Source organism: Sitodiplosis mosellana, unplaced genomic scaffold (genome assembly GCF_009176505.1).
Source record: "Sitodiplosis mosellana isolate CC-2019 unplaced genomic scaffold, AAFC_SMos_1.0 Smas_scaffold_6242, whole genome shotgun sequence".
Lineage (NCBI taxonomy): Eukaryota > Metazoa > Arthropoda > Insecta > Diptera > Cecidomyiidae > Sitodiplosis > Sitodiplosis mosellana.
In genome coordinates, this window is record NW_022601483.1 from 5,719 (window position 1) to 29,028 (window position 23,310).

The 23,310-nt window shown below is 35.7% G+C and overlaps 3 protein-coding genes across 7 annotated transcripts; 2 read left to right on the forward strand and 1 right to left on the reverse strand.

Annotated features, from left to right (window-relative positions):
• Nucleotides 1-274: 274 nt before the first annotated feature.
• On the forward strand, nt 275-2,170 carry LOC129579563 (uncharacterized; the record flags this gene model as incomplete). Its single annotated transcript, XM_055469715.1, has 5 exons — nt 275-370; nt 860-1,062; nt 1,197-1,361; nt 1,600-1,774; nt 1,976-2,170. Coding segments are annotated over 5 exons (717 nt in total), but the record flags the coding sequence as incomplete, so codon positions are not given.
• A 3,930-nt stretch (nt 2,171-6,100) lies between these two features.
• Nucleotides 6,101-12,273, reverse strand: LOC129579544 (uncharacterized). Of its 3 annotated transcripts, XM_055469687.1 has the most exons (10): nt 11,788-12,273; nt 10,796-11,112; nt 9,205-10,716; nt 8,828-9,130; nt 8,431-8,577; nt 8,125-8,273; nt 7,898-7,929; nt 7,648-7,823; nt 7,512-7,578; nt 6,101-7,441 (listed from the first exon to the last, which is right to left on the reverse strand). In XM_055469687.1, exons 2-3 carry the CDS (start codon nt 11,091-11,093, stop codon nt 9,671-9,673), a joined length of 1,344 nt encoding a protein of 447 aa, XP_055325662.1. In that variant the 5' UTR covers nt 11,094-11,112; nt 11,788-12,273; the 3' UTR covers nt 6,101-7,441; nt 7,512-7,578; nt 7,648-7,823; nt 7,898-7,929; nt 8,125-8,273; nt 8,431-8,577; nt 8,828-9,130; nt 9,205-9,670. The 3 variants fall into 3 exon arrangements, with proteins under 3 accessions (XP_055325662.1, XP_055325663.1, XP_055325661.1); XM_055469688.1 differs by having other exon boundaries at nt 8,828-10,716; nt 10,796-11,107; XM_055469686.1 differs by having other exon boundaries at nt 8,828-10,716.
• A 4,099-nt stretch (nt 12,274-16,372) lies between these two features.
• On the forward strand, nt 16,373-22,526 carry LOC129579543 (uncharacterized). 3 transcript variants are annotated; one of them, XR_008689246.1, is made up of 5 exons: nt 16,373-18,820; nt 18,884-19,330; nt 19,400-21,793; nt 21,893-21,955; nt 22,072-22,526. XR_008689246.1 is itself a non-coding variant. In XM_055469685.1 (3 exons), exons 1-3 carry the CDS (start codon nt 18,346-18,348, stop codon nt 20,464-20,466), a joined length of 1,989 nt encoding a protein of 662 aa, XP_055325660.1. In that variant the 5' UTR covers nt 16,373-18,345; the 3' UTR covers nt 20,467-22,526. The 3 variants fall into 3 exon arrangements, 1 of the variants encoding a protein (XP_055325660.1); XR_008689245.1 differs by having other exon boundaries at nt 21,896-21,955; XM_055469685.1 differs by having other exon boundaries at nt 19,400-22,526.
• Nucleotides 22,527-23,310: the final 784 nt, after the last annotated feature.

Consider the following 23,310-nt stretch of genomic DNA (forward strand, 5'->3'; position numbering starts at 1 on the left):
TCTGTTGTGGACCGCGCATAAAAACACTTGTTGACTTTGGTCTATTTAACAATTTTAAAATAATTTCTACGATATTTGAGCAAACGAAATGAAATATTGAGCAATTCTCGTGCAAATTCTAAAATAAAAAATAAACTCTTAAAAACTTGTAACTTTATCTTTGTGAAATAAAAAAAACATACAATTTTGAAAAATGTCACTTCGATCGTATGTATTTGATTCAATCCCGGTGAAACTTTCACTCTTTGCATGTGCTTTGTTCTTATCGATTCAGCCGAGCACATGTTTTGCTATTGATTCTCACGCGAAATCAATTCGATCCAAACGTGAAATACATCCAAAATATAGTTGTGATTGTACTACGAATACTGTAATTATTGCGCTTTTTCTTATGAAGAGTTTCACTTTTTGAGTTCCAATTCTGATTTGTTTTTCAAATTTTGTAATGAAACGTTTTACTTTTTGTTCACAAATCAAATTCAATAATTTCATAACATAATAGTAATATCCCGTGTGAAAAATTTGTGACTGACTATCCAGCCGCCTAATTTCGGACTTTTTGGCGGACCAAAAGTGATTATCTCGAACAAAATATTCGACTGTAGTCAATTTCAGTTATCTAGTAGCCAAAAAGTCGGAAATTAGACGACTGGCTGAAAGAATAACTAAAAGTGATTGTTTCTATACAACATTTTTGAATTCAATCAACTAAGCCAGTTTTAGTTATTTGCAGCTGTATACAACTGAGTGACTGTCAGTCACTTTTTTTGCACACGGGATGTTACTCGATAATTAAACAAAACCACATTAGGCTCAATAAAATATTCAATTTTCTGCTCTGTGTCTTCGTTTCGAATAGGTAAATTATTTAGAGGAGTTCGGCTTAAATGGCAGTAGTTACACAGCTGACGAGCTAAGTAGCTTGGATAGTGGTGATTTAAGTGCCATTCTCAAACCGATGCAGTCCTATGCCGAGCTAGAAACAACGGGCAATTTCAGCGACGAGACGTGTAATTTTGTAAGCCGAAGATGGCAGATTAAAAATAAAATTCTGACCTGGAGGTAAGACTACAAATTTTAAGAAGATTCGTTGTGATTCATATAATAAAATTTCATCATTTTTTCCTGATTTAGTCATTTTACTTAAAGTATCGTAATAAGTAATCCATTTCTATTCTGAATCAATTTCCTTGCAGACATAACCCAACGATGTTCTTCAATAAAAAAATGAACCTAGACATTCAATATGTGCAAAAGAATTTGGAAGATGCCAACAACATAACGCAAAAGAAGACATATTTTACGTTGATTGAAGCGAAAGGCGAAAATTCAGACATTCAATTTAGCTTCGTTGACTCAACGTATGTATTTTCTGATGATTTTTTCCCCAACCAAATTCAATCGAGAGTCAAATAATAATTTACTTCGAAACGAATTGATTTATAGTTTATCAAAACCAATCGGTCATCTGCCAAAAATATTTAAATCGATTTTTTTTTGTTCATTTTATCGCTAAATGTATTTATGATTTTCTTTAAATGTGTTTACAATACAATAAGACACAACTTTGATGATTAATAATTTTATAATTTCCATTAGAAATAAAACTTGTAACTCAACAATCGGTGGAAAAGAATTGACATATAATGGGGGCACAACAATCGGTTGTGCCTATTTGCCAGGATATACAGGTAAACATGGTGGTCTTGTGGAACTTTACGGACCGAACTGGGGCGATGATGGGCTAAACATAGGTGAAGCAGCTGAACAAGCGGTAAGAAATTTGGAAAACAAAATAAGTGTTTTAAGCAAAAAAAGTCCTAGTGATCACAAATGCATAATTGAATTTCTTTTGAAATCATTTATTAAGAAAATGAGATTAATTTCAGCTTAAAACTCATCTTATGCCATCGAATTCATAAACTCAAAAGGCAATATTTTCCAAATATTTTGAAAATTTATTTGATTTTTGCAGTTTCGCATCTTACTGGATATTGGTTCTAAAAATATTGAAAAAGTGTATAACTTCAATAAAACGAGCAACCACGTGTAGAGCTACGTTCACATGATCTGCTGAGGACTAAGACTTGATGATCAACGCTTTGATCAATGATCATGCTTGCTGCCATTTTAATCCGCAAACTTAAATCGATTCAATCTTATCTTAAGAATCTCAGGACGTTAAAATTGTTAAGGAAAACCATAAATTATTTGTGCCATAATTATTTACTGTATAAGAATTTTAGACTGTTATTTATTTGTTATTAGCTCTCTTTGATATAGTATTATAGTAGTAATTTATTGCAATACAAAAGTTCAAAGTTGTGAAATATAAGCAAAGATAAGAGAGGCTGTCAAATCTTAATTTAATAAAACGAATTACATACGTAATCCAAACTTTTCCGCTCCGCAGAAATTTAGTTTACCTCCCGCTTAATGATTAACCAAAATTTCAATGGATCCTTTTTTCATAGCATTTTTGACCTTAAAATATAACTATTTCGACCATTTTCCATACAAAAGTGTCATTTTCGAACAAAATTTCAAACATTTCAAGAAATGTTGATTTCGGACCAAATTTATGGGCAAGTAGGTGTTCGGTTGTTTGAAGGCTCCCATTATTTTTGCAAAAAAACATCAGTTTGCTTTGACCAAAACCCTGAAAAATTGTTTTCTGTGTGATTTTTCATACAAAAGTCTATTTTTCGAGGAAAATTTCAAGAAATGTCGATTTTGGACCAAATTTATGGGCAAGCAGGTGTTCGGTTGTTCACTGACTCCCATTATTTTTGCAAAAAAACATCAGTTTGCTTTGACCAAAACCCTAAAAATAGCTTTCTGAGTGATTTTTTATACAAAAGTCTATTTTTCGAGGAAAATTTCAAGAAATGTGGATTTTGGACCAAATTTATGGGCAAGTAGGTGTTCGGTTGTTTGAAAGCTCCCATTATTTTTGCAAAAAAACATCAGTCTACTTTGACCAAAACCCTAAAAAATGGCTTTCTGAGTGATTTTTCATACAAAAGTCTATTTTTCGAGGAATATTTCAAGAAATGTCGATTTTGGACCAAATTTATGGGCAAGTAGGTGTTTGGTTGTTCACAGACTTCCATTATTTTTGCAAAAAAATGGCAGTTTGCCTTGATCGAAACCCCGAAAAATGCATTTTTCGGGTACTTCCCGTACAAAAGTGTAATTTTTCAAGGTTTTTCAGGTCCCCAGTCGGAGGCTCATGGTACGAAATTGGTAAAACAGAATGGGCTCAAAATCAATCCGAAGCTTTGCCTCAACATGCCAAAAGTTTTGGCTTTTACAGATCTCAATTATCTTGTCAACTTTTTGAGATAATCGGCGGACAAAAAGCTCGGACGCGAACGCGGACGCGAACGACGCCATACGCACATCGCTATTTTGCACATATTTCATAGTAAACAACATGTTTTTGGGGATAGATAGGTCTTGATCGATAGGATTTGATCCCATCTACATTGCCTAGTGTACAGATATGTGCTTTTTCAAGTTTGGCGTGACGTTATAGTGGTCCGAAAGTGGAGATGTCATGAAATTTTGGCTAGTAAAACCAATACTTTTCCTAACAAACAAGTTTGCGGAAAAGTAAAAAGACTTTCAAATGAATTGAATAAAACGAAGTATTTGTATAAAATTTGCTCAAATACTTTGAATGTGAAATCACTCAAGTTTTGATCGATAGGCTGACATTGGTGTCTATCGGGCAGTGAACTGGTTGATCTTTATTTGAACTGGGTTTGATGCGTTGAAACAATTTTACATTCGTTTCTTTCGAGGTCTTTAAGCCTAAAAAAATTGGAACATTTTCTAAACAACATTTACGACGATATTTGGGCTGAAATAATGGTTGTTGTGGTTACAATTTATAAAAAAAACTGACTTGAATGTATGATTTTCCAATCCTTCTGCAGATATAAGACTATTTCTCCTCCGGAATGTTGTTGTTCTTCGTTGAATCGAGATCTTCTGTCCAAAATATTGTTCTATCACGGTACGTATAACACAGAAAAGTGCATCGTTCGACGTCTCCATTTTTCGTTGCCGTTATCGGTGTCAACGGTTGGAATTGTTCGATGTGCTCCTTAAATTCTTTCATGTGCTCTTTGATTGAGTGTTTAATCCTGAAAGTAGAGCTTTGAACATGATTTTCCTTCGTTCAGTTATTCAAAGCTTTCTTTCTAAAAGTGTTCGAAATTACTTCATTATGTTTAACGATGGTTTTGGGCTGAAGTAACTGGATCGGTAATACAGTTCAAGCTTTCAACCGAACGTTGTGAACTAGCATAATTGTGAACTAACATTAACAGCATATTTTTCATCATTTTTATCAAATAAATTATTTTTTTCAACAAACTCAATTCTCGAGCCGAAAGCGAAAATAAAACTTGTGATATCAATTTTGAAAAACTACTTCGGAGCGATGTAAAAATTAGTTGGAAGAAATCAAAATCTAGGCGAATTGAAATCGCTCCGAAACGATTTTTCAACATTGATATCAAAAGTTTTGTTTTCGCTTTTGGCACGAGATTTGACATTGGAAAAAGTTTTTTCATTTGATTGAGGAGTATGAAACTCCCCGGTTCTTGAGTGAACCAGGCAATCGTGATGCTGGTGGTAATTGCCTTGAAAGCCATCTCATTTTTGAAATCCGATAAATTAAGCCTTTAATTTTTTTTCGTTCATTCAGAATGATTTTCAAACGATCGAATTAAAAGGGCTGCTCTGGCTGTTTTGAGTTGTTCTGATTTTCTCTTTTAAAAAAATTAATCTCGATGTTTTTGATGAAAAATAATGTGTAAAATCAATCGTAAATTGTGGTTTGTTCAGAGTTTCGGACTTCTCAATCAATAAAACTTCATTCACCTTTGAAAAAGCCTCTTTCACTTCATGGATGATTTTGATTTGTGAATGCTCTAATTTGCGAAAGTCTACGCTTAAGTTAATTGAATAGGGTTTAAAAAGTGGTTTTATCTAAAGGTAATATTTTTTTCGTTTCTTGTTGGCATCAGTAGTGACGAGAAAGGACCGAGGAAGGAATGCAAATACAACGTACAAATAGTGCAACATGCATATGACACCCAAGAACAACTTATGGGCTCTTTATCTATAACTGACACGGGAAAAAACTTAGAGCAAAAAAGAGACAAATAAAGTTACAAGGAAAAGTGACACAACTCAGCATTGAGCGGAATAGAAGTTTTTTGCATTTTTCTCGCTACTGGAATGAGAAAGCGACTAGGTGTCTTCAGCTTATTTGTAGTTCTTTTTATTTTCTACAATAATGCTGAAGACACAGTTATAGACAAAGATATTATAAGTACTTTTGTTCTATGGGTGTCATATATGAGTAGTTTGGAGCGAAAATGTATTTATTTAAAGAAATCCGGATTTTTCCGGATATTCTGCTCACAAACTCCGGACATTTTTTCGAATTCCGTACAAAAATTCGGGATATTTCGTGAAAATCCAATGGGAGGTCTACCCGTGTGAAAAAGAAATGACTGACTGACTATAACTTCAGTTGACTTTAGTTGATTGAATTTATATTTTTGTTCTAAGAAAATCACTTGGTCCCAAATGAAGCAACTTAGATTGACTTGTAACTTCAAATGATTTCAGTTAACTATGATAGACTTACACTTTGTACTGAAATGTCAATCAAAGTAAGTCATTTTTGTCCCAAATTAGTTAACTGACTGCTCAGTTACTATTTTTTCACACGGGTACGTATACATAATGTATTACATATTCAAAGTATTTTATCAACACACGATTATAATCAAGAAAGTAGACTCTCTGCAGCGCCGTCGATTAGTGACGGCGAAATTGCCTGTAAATAGCTGGAAGTGATTTCGACAAATTGCGAAATACTGCATAATAACACCGATTAGTACTGAATTTTGTCATCATAAATCGACGGCGCTGCAGAATGTCTTGACACAAATTTTCTATGAGATTATAAGCGTGTGTTTATCAATAACTTATCTGTATAATTTTATTTTTGGTTTTGTTGAAAAATTGTAATTTTTCATATTTTTAATCTTGCAAGCCTGGTTCATTTAAAGAAAAATTTATTTGAATCTCAATTTTTACAGCTTTATTTGGTTGGGTTTATTCAACGGAAATGAGTCAATGCTCAATACTGTACGAGCACCGTTATCAAATTATTTACATTTTATCACAATGCCATTCGTGAGTATTTTTTCTTACATTTTTTCTCTATTCTAATAGTAATTCTGAAGGTAACGATTCAGATTATTTTTTGCATTTGGATATCTGAACATAGTGTTGGCCGTCGAACACTTTCGAACGCTTGTTCGTTCGTTCGACATGGTTTTAAAAAAAGGTTTTGTTCGTTCGTTCGACAATTTAAAAAAAATATTTTTTGTTCGTTCGTTCGTTCGACAATTTGAAAAAATATTTTTTTGTTCGTTCGTTCGTTCGACATTCATTTTGTTCGATGTTCGGTCCGATCAAAATTTTTTTACATCAGAAAATTCGATGTATTGATCAAATTTATAATGTAATCGTTACAGCTAATGCTTTTATTAGCTTTTATTATAATTTTTCATAGTAATACCAATTTTATTCGGGAGATTTTGAAATAAAAAAACTTTGTTCGGACCGAACATCGAACAAAATGAATGTCGAACGAACGAACGAACAAAAAAATATTTTTTAAAATTGTCGAACGAACGAACAAAAAATATTTTTTTTAAATTGTCGAAGGAACGAACGAACAAAAAATATTTTTTCAAATTGTCGAACAAACGAACGAACGTTCGAAGCCATCACTATCTGAACAGCATTTCATGGAAATATTATTAATATTTGTATATATCGTATTACACGTTCAATTCAACTTGACATAATGCGCCGTTTTATATGTTTATCGATTTTGAGTTGCTTGTTTGTCGTTGAGTTGAATCTAAATCAACTTATCTTCAACTATAGTTTAAGAAAAATGGAATTGTATAAAATGAGTATTTTTGTTCGGATTCATAATCGGGTTTTAAGGTAAAAAAACGGTGATTTTTTATCATCGCTTCAAACAATTTTATAGAGAATTCAATTGATTTGATGAAGCTTAAGCTCAATGCAACACAATGCCATTGTCACCGGCTGCAATTATATAATAATTATGATTACGACTGAATTTGCCTCAATATATCGATCAATTGCAATGGAATTTTCGTCTTCTAGCAAACTTGAATATTTTATCATGACTTTCATTCGATCGTCTTCAATTTTGATCACCATAAAATTGTTCTTATCTCCATTTTGATCCATTGATTATTGCGATCCTAAGTGCCGGCAGCCGAAGTAGTTAAAGTGGTTTCAGGTGATGGTGTTCATGTCCACGAAATGGCTACACTTGTTATATACTTGATGATGGTTTTATAAAAGCGGGCTAGAATTTAATAAAATATATTGACGTTGTGAAACTTAAGTATAAATCGCAGATCTAGGACAAAACTTACCTCTGTATTCACGGTTTGTTGTAGTTTCAATTATAGTACTTTATTCGATCGATGTCGTTAATTCTGACTGAAAACAAAAAAAAAATCCATTTGAATTACATCCCATTTTTCAGTCGCTTTTCAATTGAATTCTCACCATTACTTGTTCGTGAATTCTATGAAATCTATCTCAATTATGTCCCCATCCTCGTAATCAATTTTTGGCGATCCATATAGTTTTTGAATTTGCCGAATATCGTCATCGTGAATTTTCTGTCCATTTTCATGGTACATTATTGTACTTGCGGTATTGAGACCCAATGCACGACCAATCTATATCAGAAAAAACATAAAATAATGACAGAGTTTAAAAAAAGAACGAAAAATATATTCAACTGTATACGAACCTCATACAGCGCTGTTGACATCAAATCAATACCTGTTGAATAAAATATTCACTAATCAACCACATAATTATTTCTTGTACTGATGAATGAATCTTTTCATTTTTTGCTATCTTAGATTCTTTTTTTCATAATTTAATTTGAAATTGAATTGATGTTAGAAGAAATTTTTTCAAAAATATTGCTAATTTGGATAGCTTTTAATGGAAAATATCGTAGAATGAATTTACCATTTGTTGAATGTTCTTTTTCGTTAAACAATATCCAATTTTCTCCATCCAGAAAATGTATGTCGCCTGCACGGTGCGAGCTTGGAGGAAATGAATGTGATTTTTGGTAGCGTTCAGGTCCAAAATGCAAAGAACAAGCATGGAAGTTTCTAAAAAATTCAATTTCATTAAAATTGATGACAGAAAATTTACCACTTTGAAATGCGTCTCAACCTGCAGCAACTCACAATCTGCAGCCACACCTCCTACATGCATATAATGAATGCATAGAAGTCTTTATAAAAAGAAATAGATAAAAACGCTTACTTCTCAAATGAAACATGAAAATCAGCTACCGCACAGTCGGCTTCATCGAATGTCAAAGTTGATTCATCTGACCAAATGCTGAACGCCTTATTCAAAACCTGTTTCACATCATTAACATTCGTGTTTTTTATCCAACGATTCCTCAGACTGAAAATGGATTAGAAATTAAATGAGCATAATACAAAAAACATATAATTAGAAATGTCTATAAATTGATCTAAGTTCTTATGAGAAACTTGAAATATTGTGTAAAAATACTACTCTTGAGTAGATATTTTAATTAAGCGATGCGTGTTCCTTAAAATGCATTTAAAAAACTGGTTCAAAATTTTACAAAGGAGCATATCGTTGTATCATGTATTTAAAAAAAAATATTTCAGTAAAAACTAACGCTCACCACCAAGTGATGTGATTTTTATTCCATATGTGCTCAGCATCTACAGTAACATATAAATCTTTTTCATTGAAATTAACAATTGGTTTTGCAGACACTTCTATCTGTGTTGATTGAAGTAATATACCGGCAACCAGTAAACACTTCACAAAATACGGTTCGATAATATGTCTTGGTAGTGACATCTTTTTCAAAAAAATTTCAAGCACAAAATTTTACTTTTTCTCCAGTTGTAATCGTTCGCGTTGGGAATATATCCTTCACTGAATTGAGCATGCTCTGGGCGTATTTATACCAAATCTCAAACTCCAAAAAAAAAAAAATTCAAGCGGTTGACTGAATTCGGAGATTATCGACAGAAGAAAAAAAAACCAACTTACCCTGTGCGTAAATGGCGATTTGTTATCGAAAAAAATATGGGTAAATTCTTATATAAATTTTTATTTTATCGAATGGTACGCGTGTAAAATTTTTCTTACATTTTTATCAAAAAAAAAAATAAAATTATCGCTTGAAAATTGAGGTCGTTGTTCTATGGAAAACAAATGAGTGTATACTTTATCGAAGCGAATTCCTTAATTAATTTCTTAATTTTTCATTATAATATTTCTTCGAGAAGTTTTTTACGATAAAAAAAATTATATCCATGGAATATTTTCAACATTATTGTGAATTCAGATTGAATTTATCATTATGATAATTTATGTTGGCTGTATGTATTTAGTAACATAGCATGTAAATAGTCGCTCTAATGTTTAAATCGTCAAAATTTTATTGCCGTCACGCTCATTGGTTTCATTCGAGAATGCAAGAGTTCATTTTGAATCAATCAATACGGTAACCTTACTATCTCCGTTCACATTGAACCGTTCCGCTGACATTGATCACATTCCAGTCGTTATGTTTGATGTTCAAGTTCAATTCTTCCGATGGTTCCATCAGATCAAATTGCAATTTGCGTAACACTTTGCAATCATTCATGAGATCGATGGCTACGTTGTCTGTGATATAGCATCGTTGAAATGTGAGTTCTGTGAGATTGAGTTCTTGGCCAAGTGTTGTCACATCGGAGTCGCTGAGTTCAATTTCATTCCAGCTGGGTGCGGTGATGCTCAATTTGGTCAGATGTTTATTCCGGATGATAAAGTTGATAAAACCATCTTCATAACCCCCATTAGCCACAATATCCAGCTCTTTTAGCTGATCAAATTTCATTGGTATATCAATGAATGGGTCACAGTCCGTTGTCAGCTTCACCTTCTGAACATGCTTGAAATTGATCAATTTGTCGCCAGTGAATTGGCCGAACAAAATGACCAACTGCAAATGTTGTAAATTCGGAATCAATTCGTTGATGGAATGAAGTAATTCTGTGTTGACATGTGACATCAAGTACAAACGGGACAGTTGTTGATTGAAGCACAAAGCTGTCAAGATATTTTTTTGTGTGAATCCCTTGTAGTTGACTTCCAACGCCAAGTGTTCCAAACCCGGAATGTGTTGTTCGATGAAGCTTGGATTGACCGCGGTATTTTTCAGCAGCTCTAAACGGGTCAGACATGGAAAGATCCGGTAGAACTCATCCGTATCAAATGGGAGCTTGCAATTTTGCATGGAAAGGTAACGAACTTCACGGAATGGTCGCATGAACGCTTCGCTCGAAAAGTGTTGACAATTTTCGATGGTGAGCTCAACCAGTGAACTGGAGCAAAATTCATTGATTTGGGCTTGTACCCCGTCGTTGAAGAAGCGCTCGATGGGGGCCGTGTTGTTGAAGTTGATTGACAGGTTCTTGATGTGACCACCAAAAATAGACAGGAGTTGAGAACACAGATGGTGATCATTCACCTCAATATAGTCGGTTTTGATGGTATGAGTTTTGAAAAAAACACCTTAAAATGAAGAAAATGAAATTGTAAATACAGACATCAGCTGATATCCAAATCTATGATGAATTAAAAATAAAATTACCCATGGCACAACGTTTTCCATTGATTCGGATGGTTTTGTCCTTGTAGAGTCGCGAATACATGTAGCCGGCCGCTTTCAAAAAATTCACATGACTCTCGGCTATGTTCAACAAATCGACGAGATCCAGATGCTGGAAAATCGCTTCTTGACAATCCCCATTTAGATCGATTAACTCGGTGTTGAAGATCATCTCCGAATTTCGGTCGCTGACGGTGCCAATCGATAATTCCAGCTTTTGACGTTTCGGTTCGGGATCTGTTTCACCTTGGTGATTTTCTAGAACGCGCTTCTTCGACATGGTTTCTTCACGAGCTGAACTGAAATGTTTGACGGAAAATAATTGATCGATTAATTTCAATATGTTTGCTTCTTTATGTCAATTGGACACGAATATGTTGTTATAATGGCCACAAAACGAAGTACAACATCAGAAATGTAATTCAACATCAAATTAATTGACTTAAATGTGATCTGCCCATCGGAACCAAATAAAATTCAGTCATTCGATGGATTTTCACTGCATTTTCGTGAGCAAATTATTCACTGCTTTATTAGCAATAGCTTTGTGACATGTTTTTCATGCTGGGAAATTATCAATTTTGTTCAGAGATGCAATTAGATGGTCGGTTCTGATGAAGAAAAATTGCGCCAGTGTTTTATTTTCTTTAAATAACGAAATATTTTGCATTGACTCACTACAACGACAAGAACATTGCCAATAAATGGTGGAATATGAACGTGAAAATGCTGATATAAGAATTATAAACTAAAATCTATTTCCAATGAACAGCAAAATCATTAAATTTGCCTGTGTACGGCAACACACACACTTTTCTAATGCAACGCGTCATAAACATCAAACATGAATTTGCATGGCTAGACGACACTGTTTTGTAAACATTCACTTAATACAGAGAAATGTTGGCAAAAGTATTTTTGACAGACGAATATATTTGATGACCAAAATTCTGAATAAATGTTCAAACACTCACCAAAATGAAATTTTCTTTGAACCTTCAAGAAGCTCAACTTCCAGAATTGTTTACCACAATTGAAAATTTCGTCAATTCCTTTTTTGTGTGATATCGGCAAATGGACAATGCGTGCTCAAACCTGTTCCAACAATAAATGACATTTCGAAATGTGCACCATTCAAAGTCAATATGTGCATTGTGCACCAACCAATAGAATTGAAATGATTCATCGACGACTGTTTGGTGGCAACTTCGTTCTTATTTGATTGGTGAGAAATCAACGTTGATATTTTTTTTAAATTGGGTTATGAAAAATATTTTCAAATTCCAATGTCTCAGAAGCGATATTTTTGTCCAATATTTTGTCAAGCGTTTTTATTTATTTCAATTCTCATACAATTTCGGCCTGAAGTAATTTATTCTATGTTGTTACATTCGAACGTACATCAATAATCATAATCATTCAATAGCCCGAAATGTCACTCACCACAGGATCGAACACAAACATTGAGTCACGTTCATGTTGCGCTATGTGTACATACTTCACAAACACACAGCAGTGCACATTGCATACATTTCGTGAACACACAGACGCTTCACACAGCAGACAAATTCATTGTGGAAACATACCAACTCGTTTCATCTTGAAATACACATCCGAATCGTAATAACATCGTTCAATGAGGAAGCTGTCACTTGTGAATAAAATATACAACAGAAAAGGTATACAATTTGTTGTTCGCCCATTCTTCACTCGAATACTTGACATTGAACTTTATTTTCTTTACTTTTCAAGAAAAAAATGGTCTTTTACGTGTTTTAAAAGGACATAATTTTTGAAAGAGTTACAATTTTCCAACTAATTAAGAAATTGCCATATTTTTCTACATAGTTCATCTCCATCCGACCACCAACAGCCAACTTTGACCTGACGTAGAACAAACGTAAAGGCGATTTTCATTGTGCAATCTTTCGACTTCCACAGCACTGATTGATCTTTGGACTATATTTGCTGATCTGCACCCATTTGGTTCAACGTGATATATTCCAAGTAAGTATTTTTTATTTAATTTCGGTAAAGTTTGCCCAAAAGTCGTTGAAAGGCCATTAGATTTGTTTTAGATTATTTTATAGACGTATTTTTTAATTTATTCAAATCATATTTTTAATAAATTCAAACCTTGTTTGTGTCAAACTTTGTGCATGAACAATATTGTTCCTTTTCCAAATGTTCTTCATTAAAAAGTAGTTTTTCTTCTATTCAATTCCGTTCAAATTAGGAAACAAAGACGAAGAAACTATTTCCAAACGTTGGTTTTATTCAGCCAACATCAAAACCGTGTCAGCGTGAGTGGCAAAAATCCAATGGCGATGGATCAATTGTCAGAGAAGAAAAAGACAGGCGATGGAAATGTACGAAATTCACCTGCAATCGCTGTTGTTCGCCCCATCCCGTTGGTTCCACATATATTTCAGTTGAATATCGATGGATTTCATGAGGTTTTTGACTTTTTGTCGTTGAAAGATTTGTTGGCGCTGAGTCGAACATGTATATTCATCCATAAGGCGATTGGAGAGTTCTTCCGTTATAGCTACGGTGGTGCTGACGTGGCCTATATACTCGGTGGTATATTTGTTAAGGGTGAACAGCCGTTTCAAATCAATGGACTCGATGAGTACATCCGCAATGTCCATATTTATGACAATGACGATGCCACATTCCCATTCATTGCGTCCAAATGCAAGGCGCTCACACAAATCCGTTTTACACACAGTGTCGCTTTAACACCAGCCAAAGTTGAGATCATCAAGCACACGTTGCGCCAAATCGAAAGCATCCAAATGATTTGCGTCGATGTGAATGAAAGTTTTCGTCTTTTTTTGAAATGTTGCACCAACTTAAAGCGTTTAGCATTGCGTGACTTCAATCCGGAATCCGTTATCATTGGCACCGACAACGAATGGCTGCGTCAAAAGTTTCCGACACTCGTGCATTTGGAATTGGATCTACCGAATGGCAATTCAATCGATGAACTGAAGATATTCTTCGAACAAAATCCAAATGTTCGATCTTTCAGCACAAATTTGGAGTTTCTTTGGAAGAATCGATCATTCATCGAAGCGTCCGAAGTGAAACTGGACGATTTGGCAATTGTTGGCCAGATGAATGACAATGTCTGCGCTCTACTCAATGATTTTCATCGCCAAGGGATTTTCAAAAAGTTACATCTGTACAATACAAGCGCTACGCAAGTGTATGTTGACCTAATCGCCACGTTGGAGGGTCTTGAAAAATTGTTCATCGGTTCAAACAACAGACGACTCAATTTGATGGACTTGTCGAGTCTCAAGGAATTGGCACTGTACACAGCACAAACAGTCTATGCGCCAGCTTTAGCTAGAAGCCTTGTCGGACTCAAGCGGCTTTATATTAGTCAAGCCACCGCTAATGACATACTGCCTTTCATCCAACACTCGGTGCAGCTGAAGAAAATCAAAATTCCCATCTACCACGGTACCGTTCAAGCGGACGCTTGGAATCAAGAACGAAACAAATTATTTGGAGCTTCAAAAGTGGCTGTTTTTGTACCAGAATCGGTGTATTTGACAAATAAATTGACCGCGAAAAAACCAAATTTTGATATGGTTCAAATTAGACGAGCGGAATCATATGATTGGCAACATCATTTTTATTATAAGTAAAATTGGGATCTTTTTTACGATCTCTATGATTAGCACACACGTTCTTAAACGTGAACACACGTTCTTTTGCGCACTCAAGATAAGTGGTTTGACTTGTTTTGACTTCTTATTATTTACTTCTTTTTGATATTTACTCATAAGACAACTTCCAACTTATACAATTTTCAATTTTAGTTCTAATAGATATTCGTCACTTTCCAGAGAAGTGATTAGAAAAGAGAATTTTTGTACGAAATATAAATTCCAATAATAATAACAAAACCTAACGATTGAATCATTAAGGAAATGTATGTCATTTATTATAGATCAATAAAAAACACTGGAAACTGTCTTATTTTCCAATTATCGAATTCTAGATTTTATAACAGCAATCAAGTTAGTGCTTCTGATTGTGATTTTGTTCATTTAATTGATTCAGACTCATTTACTTAATCATTTCCATGGAATAAATGGGATTTGATGGCCAAACATATTGAAAAGTTCACCAATAAAAATCCGTGTTCTAGAACCTACATATTAAATAACCAATCATATTTAAGAAAAAAATCTTTCGAAGTCATTCATCATGACGAAAGCAAAAATCATATCGGAACGATTTGGAATTACTTTTTTCGCTTTAATAATAATAATTTCTGGATCGCTATTTAATGATTTTCCAAAATTGAAACCACTTGTTCTGTCTTTGCTCTCTTCACGTGGAATGACTTCGGAAGATGTTTTTTATTCACCAAAAATCTGAAAAAATTACAAAAATATTTTGTTTTCATTCTAAATATCCATTTGTTTAACGACTCATTTTCAAACTGTATTTCGCCATCGAAACCATATGTCAAACGTAAGCAATTTGAAGTGGACAACCAACTTCACGTCTGTTCTGTTCCATTGCGCATTTTCATTCGGATCAGAGTGCTTTGTCATCGAATCAAAACATTTACCAAAGGTACAAATAATTAGTAATTTTTCCATTTATACTGATTGTGAAGAAACAAATCTCTCATCTGGCATCATTTTCATTGTTGTGCTAACGAAAAATCATTTTTCAGAATTGCAGCTATCGAAGAATTAAATCGAAACAACGAGACGGAAAATGGATATTTTTTTTGATATTGACATGGAGAACAAAACCAAACAAGAAGAGCCAAGCGGTGTACAAGAGGTGCGACATGAGACACAACCATCAAACGAGCATCCAGCTGAAGTGGCTTCGGAATTGCAACCATCAATTTTGAAACTCGATGTCGACTGCTTCGAAGAGCTATTCGATTGGTTATCTCTCCAAGATCTGTATTCCATGGGTCAAACGTGCAAGCATCTGCGTCAAGTGGCTGGCTACGTGTTCCGATCGACATACTCGGGTGCTCAAGTCGAATACAAAAACAGCAACATTTACATTGGCAACGTGGAAATAAATGGCTTCGTTGAGTTCATTGAGAACATTGCGTTCGGCGAAGACAATGCAAACTGGTTCAACTTTGCCAAATCGAACGAGTTCAAGTCGCTGACGCGAATCATGCTCCGAAACATCAAATTCACTGACGAGAAAGTCGCGTGCATCAAGCACATTCTCAACAGAGTGGATACCGTCGAATTAACTCATTGCACAGTTGGTGCCGAGTTCTACGAACGATTTCTTCAATACTGTCACAATATGACGAAACTTGCGGTGGAGGCATTCATGTGGGGAGAGAAGAGTCCAAAAACAGAATCGGAATCAGAATCCGAATCAGAAATGGATTGGGAGGATCATTGTCGCAGACCGTTAGTTGGCACCGACAACAGTTGGTTGCTGCGCAAGTATCCAAAGCTCACATGTTTTGAATTAACAGGTTTGGATTGGGGACAGGAAACAGACGAGCTGGAAATATTTTTCAAAACAAACCCGGGCGTAAGAAATTTTTGGCCGGCGCGTTTTGTTTCGATATGCAATGGACAAATAACACAAACCTACAGCTAGATGATTTGTCCCTTTTGTATGAAAATTTCGAGTCCGGATTGTTCTACCCTTTCAATGAGGTTAGCCTTCCCCATATCAAGCGATTAACTAAACGGTTGCATTTGTGCGATAAGTATGAAGGCTATGTACTTCCCGAATTGGCCGTACCAATCGACAAGTATCAAACATACGGTTCCTACTCATTCAAAGCATTGCCACTGGAGAATTTGCGACAATTGTGCGTGTCATCCATTCGTCAAGTGCATGGGGATATCGAAGTGCTGGCGACCAGACTTAAGAGCCTTGAACGATTGTCAATCAGCGAAACAACTCCTGAACAAATGTTGGCGTTCATCGGTCGTTCATCAAAGTTGAACAGAATCGCAGTGCAAAAGTTCAACAGCAACGATGTCGATCTAGTGAAATGGAACAGAGAACGCGCACAGTTGGCGCGAGCATGCAAGATGACGATTTTCATCGACGAAAATGTATTTCTGGCCGTGAAGTGGTCAACGCAAAAAACGAGCTACAGCTTGGTGGAATTGAAAAGATTCGAATCGTGTGAATCGGATCCAGACTTCAGATCGTACCACCAAAATTTCCGTCGCTAATTTCCACATACAATTTCGGCATGAAGTACGACACTGTAGCTGTAGTTTATATAAAGACTATGCTCATAAACATAGATTAATCTAAAAGAAGATACAAATCAAAAGTTGAATGATAATTATCATTACTTATAAGTGATTCCATTCGATTATCTCTCTCAAAGTTAAGAAAAACTGAAATATAATATTCAATTTTTAAATTTCATAAAAAATATATAAATAAAATTAGCAAAACCATCATTCTATTGGACTAAAATAAAAGCTGAATCCGAATCGTAGCTAAAAATACATCGTTGGTTTTCCTTTGATTATTGATTTTTTCAACTTATTTATGCAATCTTTTACAACACTACTTTTCCAGTGCTCTGTGATATGAGTTTTATGAATGATCTCCGTTTGCGCAGCTGATAACATCCTTTGAAAATGTTGGTCAATTGTAAGTAAGCATAGTCTTAGGACAGATGTACATCTAGAGAGTTTGATTAGCTGATTGGGACAATTTAATGCCATTTCGATTACTTCATTGATGGTATTGATCGAGATAATCATCCATATCAACCATAATTGTCGTTGCGTCATCCGATCCATGTTTCATCGCAAATCTCACAAAGTTAGCCAATGTTTGAAAGATTTCATAGATGATCGACACATCATTACCTTTGTATACGGTTTGTCACCGTAAAGGTGTCAACGGACAAGCACCCTGTCCGTCCGTCCGGACGGGCTAAAAAGACGGACAGTCCGTCCGTTTGACACTTTTATGTCACCGAATGACGCTCGCAGATTTTAGCACATTCTTCAAATTTATCCAATTCTGTTCCATTTCCATATGAGCAATATTTGGTGCCATGCCAAAAACGGATACTTTATAAAAAAAAAATTCAATATTGAAAAAAGAATTCAAAACATGCGCCATTCATGTTCATTACTGGCAGAAATCTCCTTCAACAGCGCCAAACATAGCAAATCAGACATGTCAAAGTCTGTAACTTCAACAACAACAACAATGTTGGTTGCGTTTGCATTGAGCGGGAATGTTTATGTGAAGCTTGTATTGCGTTGACGTTTCGACTGCCTTGGCACACCTTTGAACGTCCAAACACACAGTAGCATTCAAGTGTCTTACTAGAGCTGCGTAACCACATTTATTTATCAGTGAATATTTAATCCAAATGAAACCGTAAAATAAATCCAAATCCATTTTATTATATAGATGGTGTTGTTACATAAAGAAAAGATATAAAACATTCATTGACAGCTAAACTATAACCGTGCTTCGATTGTTCTGTTCGGAGTGTGAAAATCATTGTGTACGCACAAGCACATAGCACGATGAGTGTTGTCACCAACAGTGATGGAATTGCCAGTCGGCGATTGACTCGGCCAACATCGAATGAGGCTCAAATGAATTTATACGATTGCATCGCCTGCCGTCTTCTAAACATCGACGAAAAAGATATGAAAAAACACCATCAAAAGCGACACGCCGACATACCAATCGACCAAAATATCTTCAAACTCGTTGAATTCCATACAATTCAACTAAAGTTTTTCGATTGTGTCATATGCAATGCCAGGGATATAATAGAAAATGACACCAAGAACCATCATTTGAAGCAACACAAGGACATCCCAATTGAACGAAACATTTTCAAACTTTCCACAGTAAGAGAGAAATCCGTACGTAAAGTTGCCAGCTTTGAGCAACGTTTGACGTCTGCGACCAACGAAAGCCTGAACATTGCAGTAAATCGCATACTAGCGACAACATCACGCCACAGCGCCGGACCAATTGCGGATAGCAAAGGTAATTGTTATCTGATCTTTCCCATCTATTGTCTGTTCGTAATAAAATTCTATTTCGATTCAGCCGTTCAGCAAACATTGGACCACTTACATCCAGTAGACAATGAAATGTCCAACGACCCGTCACTGAATTCTGGTGAATCCATTGGCAAATGTGAAGCAAACTCCGGACAAAAAAGTGCCACCATTGAGATTGAAATATTCAAGTGTACGGTGTGTGGTCTAAGTGGTTTATGGAAGAGTCATCTGTGGAAACATCAGAAGAAGCGACACAGAGGTATTTCGCTCAATCAAAATATCTTCGAGTTCATTTACGTCAAAGAAAGGAGAGTGCGCAGTGACGCGAAAGAACCCAAGCAACCGATGACTGCACGTTATATTGATGCATTGAATATGAATCGCGACGATCCGAAGTATGGCAGTACCAGTCAGGATTTATCACCACAGAGTGTGTTGGAGCCAACATCAAGTCAATGCGTGGCTTTCGTACTGCCGAGTTTGCATCGCAGAGGTAATTACTATTTGATCTTTCCAACTTGGCGTCTAATCATTTCTCATAATCAAATGTATTTCAATTTAGCTGTTCAACAAAACATGGGCCAATATCACCCAGCAGCCGACGAAACACCAAATAGCCTGTCACGGAATAAAGAAGTGTCCAATGCTAATTTTGATGCAGAAGTATCAAACAAAGAAGTCAATGACAACATCGAAGTTGAGCTATTCAAGTGTACGGTGTGTGGAACAGGTGGTTTATGGAAAAGTCACTTGTCGAAACATCACCAGAGACAGCACAAAAAAATCCCGCGCGATCAAGACATTTTCGAGCTCACTCATGTCAAACAAAGAAAGAAACCGGTACCACAGTCGGTGAAAAAACTTGCTGCATTGAAAATGAAACATGATGATTTGAAGAATCAAAGTGATCTACTGGCACCTAGTATCCCAGAAGGTCCACGAAAATATGGAAATGCAGAATACATTCAAGTTCGTCGCTACACATGTGTTGCCTGCGATTTAAAAGTGGCCGAATGCCATTTGAAGGCGCATCACAAGAAGGTACATCCCACAGAGCCATACACGGACTTGTACGCGCTGTGCGATTCCGAAGACAAAATTCACTGTTTAACTTGTGACAAGATGATACTACAAGAATTTTTCGAGAGTCACATGCACTTGCGGCACATGCCAAAAACACCAGTCATGGGCGTTGAAGTTAAAATCTTTACTTGCAAACTATGCCACCGGAAAGATATTCAAGAAGAAGACTTGAGTGTTCATCATTCCAGTATGCATCAGAATGTTCCTTTTGATACCAAGAATTTTCGAGAATTCAAACGGGGTCAGTGCATCATTTGCGAGCAACTGTTCAAAAAGAAGAAACTTCGAAACCACGTGAAAATACACTCGGAAATAGCGATTGTCGTCAATGCGCCAATAAGTGACAACCAAAGTGACTCGTCGAAAGAGCACAACAGCGACAGGTGTGAATGGATTGTGTTGAAACCATTCAATTGCAAAATCTGCGGTGTTAAAAGCTTTAAGACGTGTTCGGAAAGTCTTTGCACAAATTCGGACGTACGTAATTTAAATAACAAACACGCAATTTGTAAAATTCTGTTTATGGTCGTTTTCTTTATTCATTAAACTGTCGACAATGACATTTACATTGCACTTAATGGGCCGTTGTCTTCGATTTTTCGCAGTATGTCTCGAACCTTCATCATCATGCTCTGGACGACACATATGTCAATTTCTTTCAACTTTCGTTTGATTCTTCCCGTCAACTGTTGCTCCGTTTTGGCTTCCCAGTCATTCTCGTACACATTGCGCTTGAGAACGGACCAAAAATGTTTGATTGGACTGTGGAGCGTTTGGTGGATTGTCCCTTTTCGGTCCAAATGGGATTTTTTGTTGAGTGAGCCAATTCAACGTTTTTTTCGAGTAATGACTGCATGCAACACGCTCGGGCGTGTTTGTTTTCAATAAACAACTTCAATTTGGGCAAGCATTTGCTGATATAAATGTCAAAATTGATGGCGTGGGCTTTATTTGGCCGAATAACTGGCACTGATACACCTTTCGATGAGATGGCACACCACACCAACACCTCAGGCCCAATTTAATCAGCCAGCATATTTAACACTATCTGGTGTCGCTCTAATGTTATCAGTGTAATAGCCATCATTTCCACTTAATTCATGGTGCGAAAAAGTGAAGTATGATTCATCATCCAAAATGACGTACTTTCCAATTGCAAAGTGTTTGCGCAAATCCAGTTTATACGCCATCACGAATGAATTTTTCTGAATTGTTTGTGTTGACAGTTCATTTGGAGCGCCGTTAAGTCTGCTGTGTGCATTGGATGATTTACGTATTTGTTTATGCATCGTAATAAACGCCTAAATGTAGTGCAAAGACTTTCCGAACACGTCTTAGAGCATACAACAGCAATGATTTCAATCCACCGATTGAGACATGTGCACCGGATCTTTGTGAAACTTGCCGAAAGAAGCAGCCATTGGAAAAGGAGGAGTTGCACGAACAAGCGTCAGAAAAGATTGAACATGATTTTGCTTTGGCACACAAGGAACCTATCAAATACTACCGATGCAAAGACTGCCATTCCAGTGAAATCGCCGAAGATCAGTTCAGCGAACACCATTCCGAAAAACAAGATTCGGCTCATTCAATGTCCCAAGATAATTTTAAATTTATTGGAACCAAGGTGTATGGGCAATGTTCTGTCTGTAGTCAACGTGTCAATGAAGATCAATTCATTGAACATTTGAAACAAGTCCATCTTCCAGCATTGATGTCAATGAAAACTATTCCGTTGAACACCGGCCGATATATAAGCTTAAGAACCACTTGTATCGATGGGCAGAACTCATCAGACTGCGATGATCCGGAGAACAAAAGCGATATTCAGCAAGAGAGTGATGAAATCGAGGCCAATGCGGATAAGCCAAAGGTAAACGACCTATATTCCAAGTTAAATCAAATACTTTTATGAGTTGCTTGCCAATCCTGAGATTTGTTGTTGTGGTTGTTGTTGTTTCTTTCTACACAGCAGACCTGTACGAATGATGTGATGCAGGCTATCCCGGAAAAGCTTAAGGCGATGGCGCAAAAGGTAAAAGTTCAAAGGACTTTGGAATAGTGCACATTTTTCAAATAGCCCAACAATTAACTAAAATTGATTGCTCATTTTGTTGATTCACTCAAAAAATATTCGTCTTTTAAATCTAGGTCCAGAGTATTGAGAAATAAGTTCCCGTTCGACTTTGGCGGAAGATGAATTTGCAATGAGCGACACGATAAACAACCGAAAGCTTGTCTGCAGTATACCAACATTAAATTAAAAATGTACCAAAAACAAATCTATTACAATTTACAAACATTGGTTTGGCGTATATGAGGCAAAAAATACAATCCAAATTTAAGACTATGAACAATAACTTGAAACTATAGTTGGAAAAACGAAAGAAATGAGTTAAAATTGAACGTCACACTGGAAAAATTGCTCTAATTTTTTTTTTGCAAAAAATGTAGTCCAAAAAGTTTTCGTTACAATTTTTTCGAATGTTCACCAAGAAGTAAATCTTCAATTTCATGAAATATTTCTCTTATGGAAATGAAATCCGCAAAGGCTCAAGTTTAATCACACAATATCAAAAATAAAATCAATTCACGCCAATTCGACATAGTTGTGACTTTCAATTCGAGCTTCCAAATCCTAAAAAAACACAATCCTTCCTATTGACGAAAACACAAAATAATACGAGGTGTATTTTGATTGAACATTTTTATTCAATTAATCGATTGTGCACAAATTATGAAAATGGTGGTTAATATTAATAAAAAAAAATAAAATAAAAGCGATCTTCGGCGTTGTTCGAGTGCATTGAATGTGGAACATTCGAGATAACAAAATATTAAATCAAGAGTTCGTTCGTCTTCTGAGATTATCAAAAGACACCTCTTCTTCAATCGAACCTACAAAAACAACTGAATTAAAAAAGGAGTTTGGGCGAACGTAGTTTGAGTCAAATTTTTAATTGTTTCGCAATTGCTACACATTTTGAATAATCCGAATATCAATTTATAAAATCGTGCGATATTGTTCATTTTTTACTTTGATAAAAATTATTACTTTTCCGCACGCCCATGTCGTGTGCAAAATTATTTTAATCACTCCAAAACCTAGGTACCCCAAAAAAACATTTTTCTATCCATTTTCGACACCAAAAAGCACGATACAGTGGTTATTTTGCTATGTTAATGTGGGTGTGTCGTACCCTGTACGCAAAAACCTAGCCTATGAAAAACCTTCAAAAAATCGAGCTTTTGTTCGGGAGGTACCCAAAATAGGCTACCCATGTGGATTTTATCATGCTCACCCGATTTATTTCATCAAAATAATAGGGGCGTAGGAACAACCTAGCACCCGCTAACCCACCTTTTTGGTATTAAATCGGTATGTTAGTT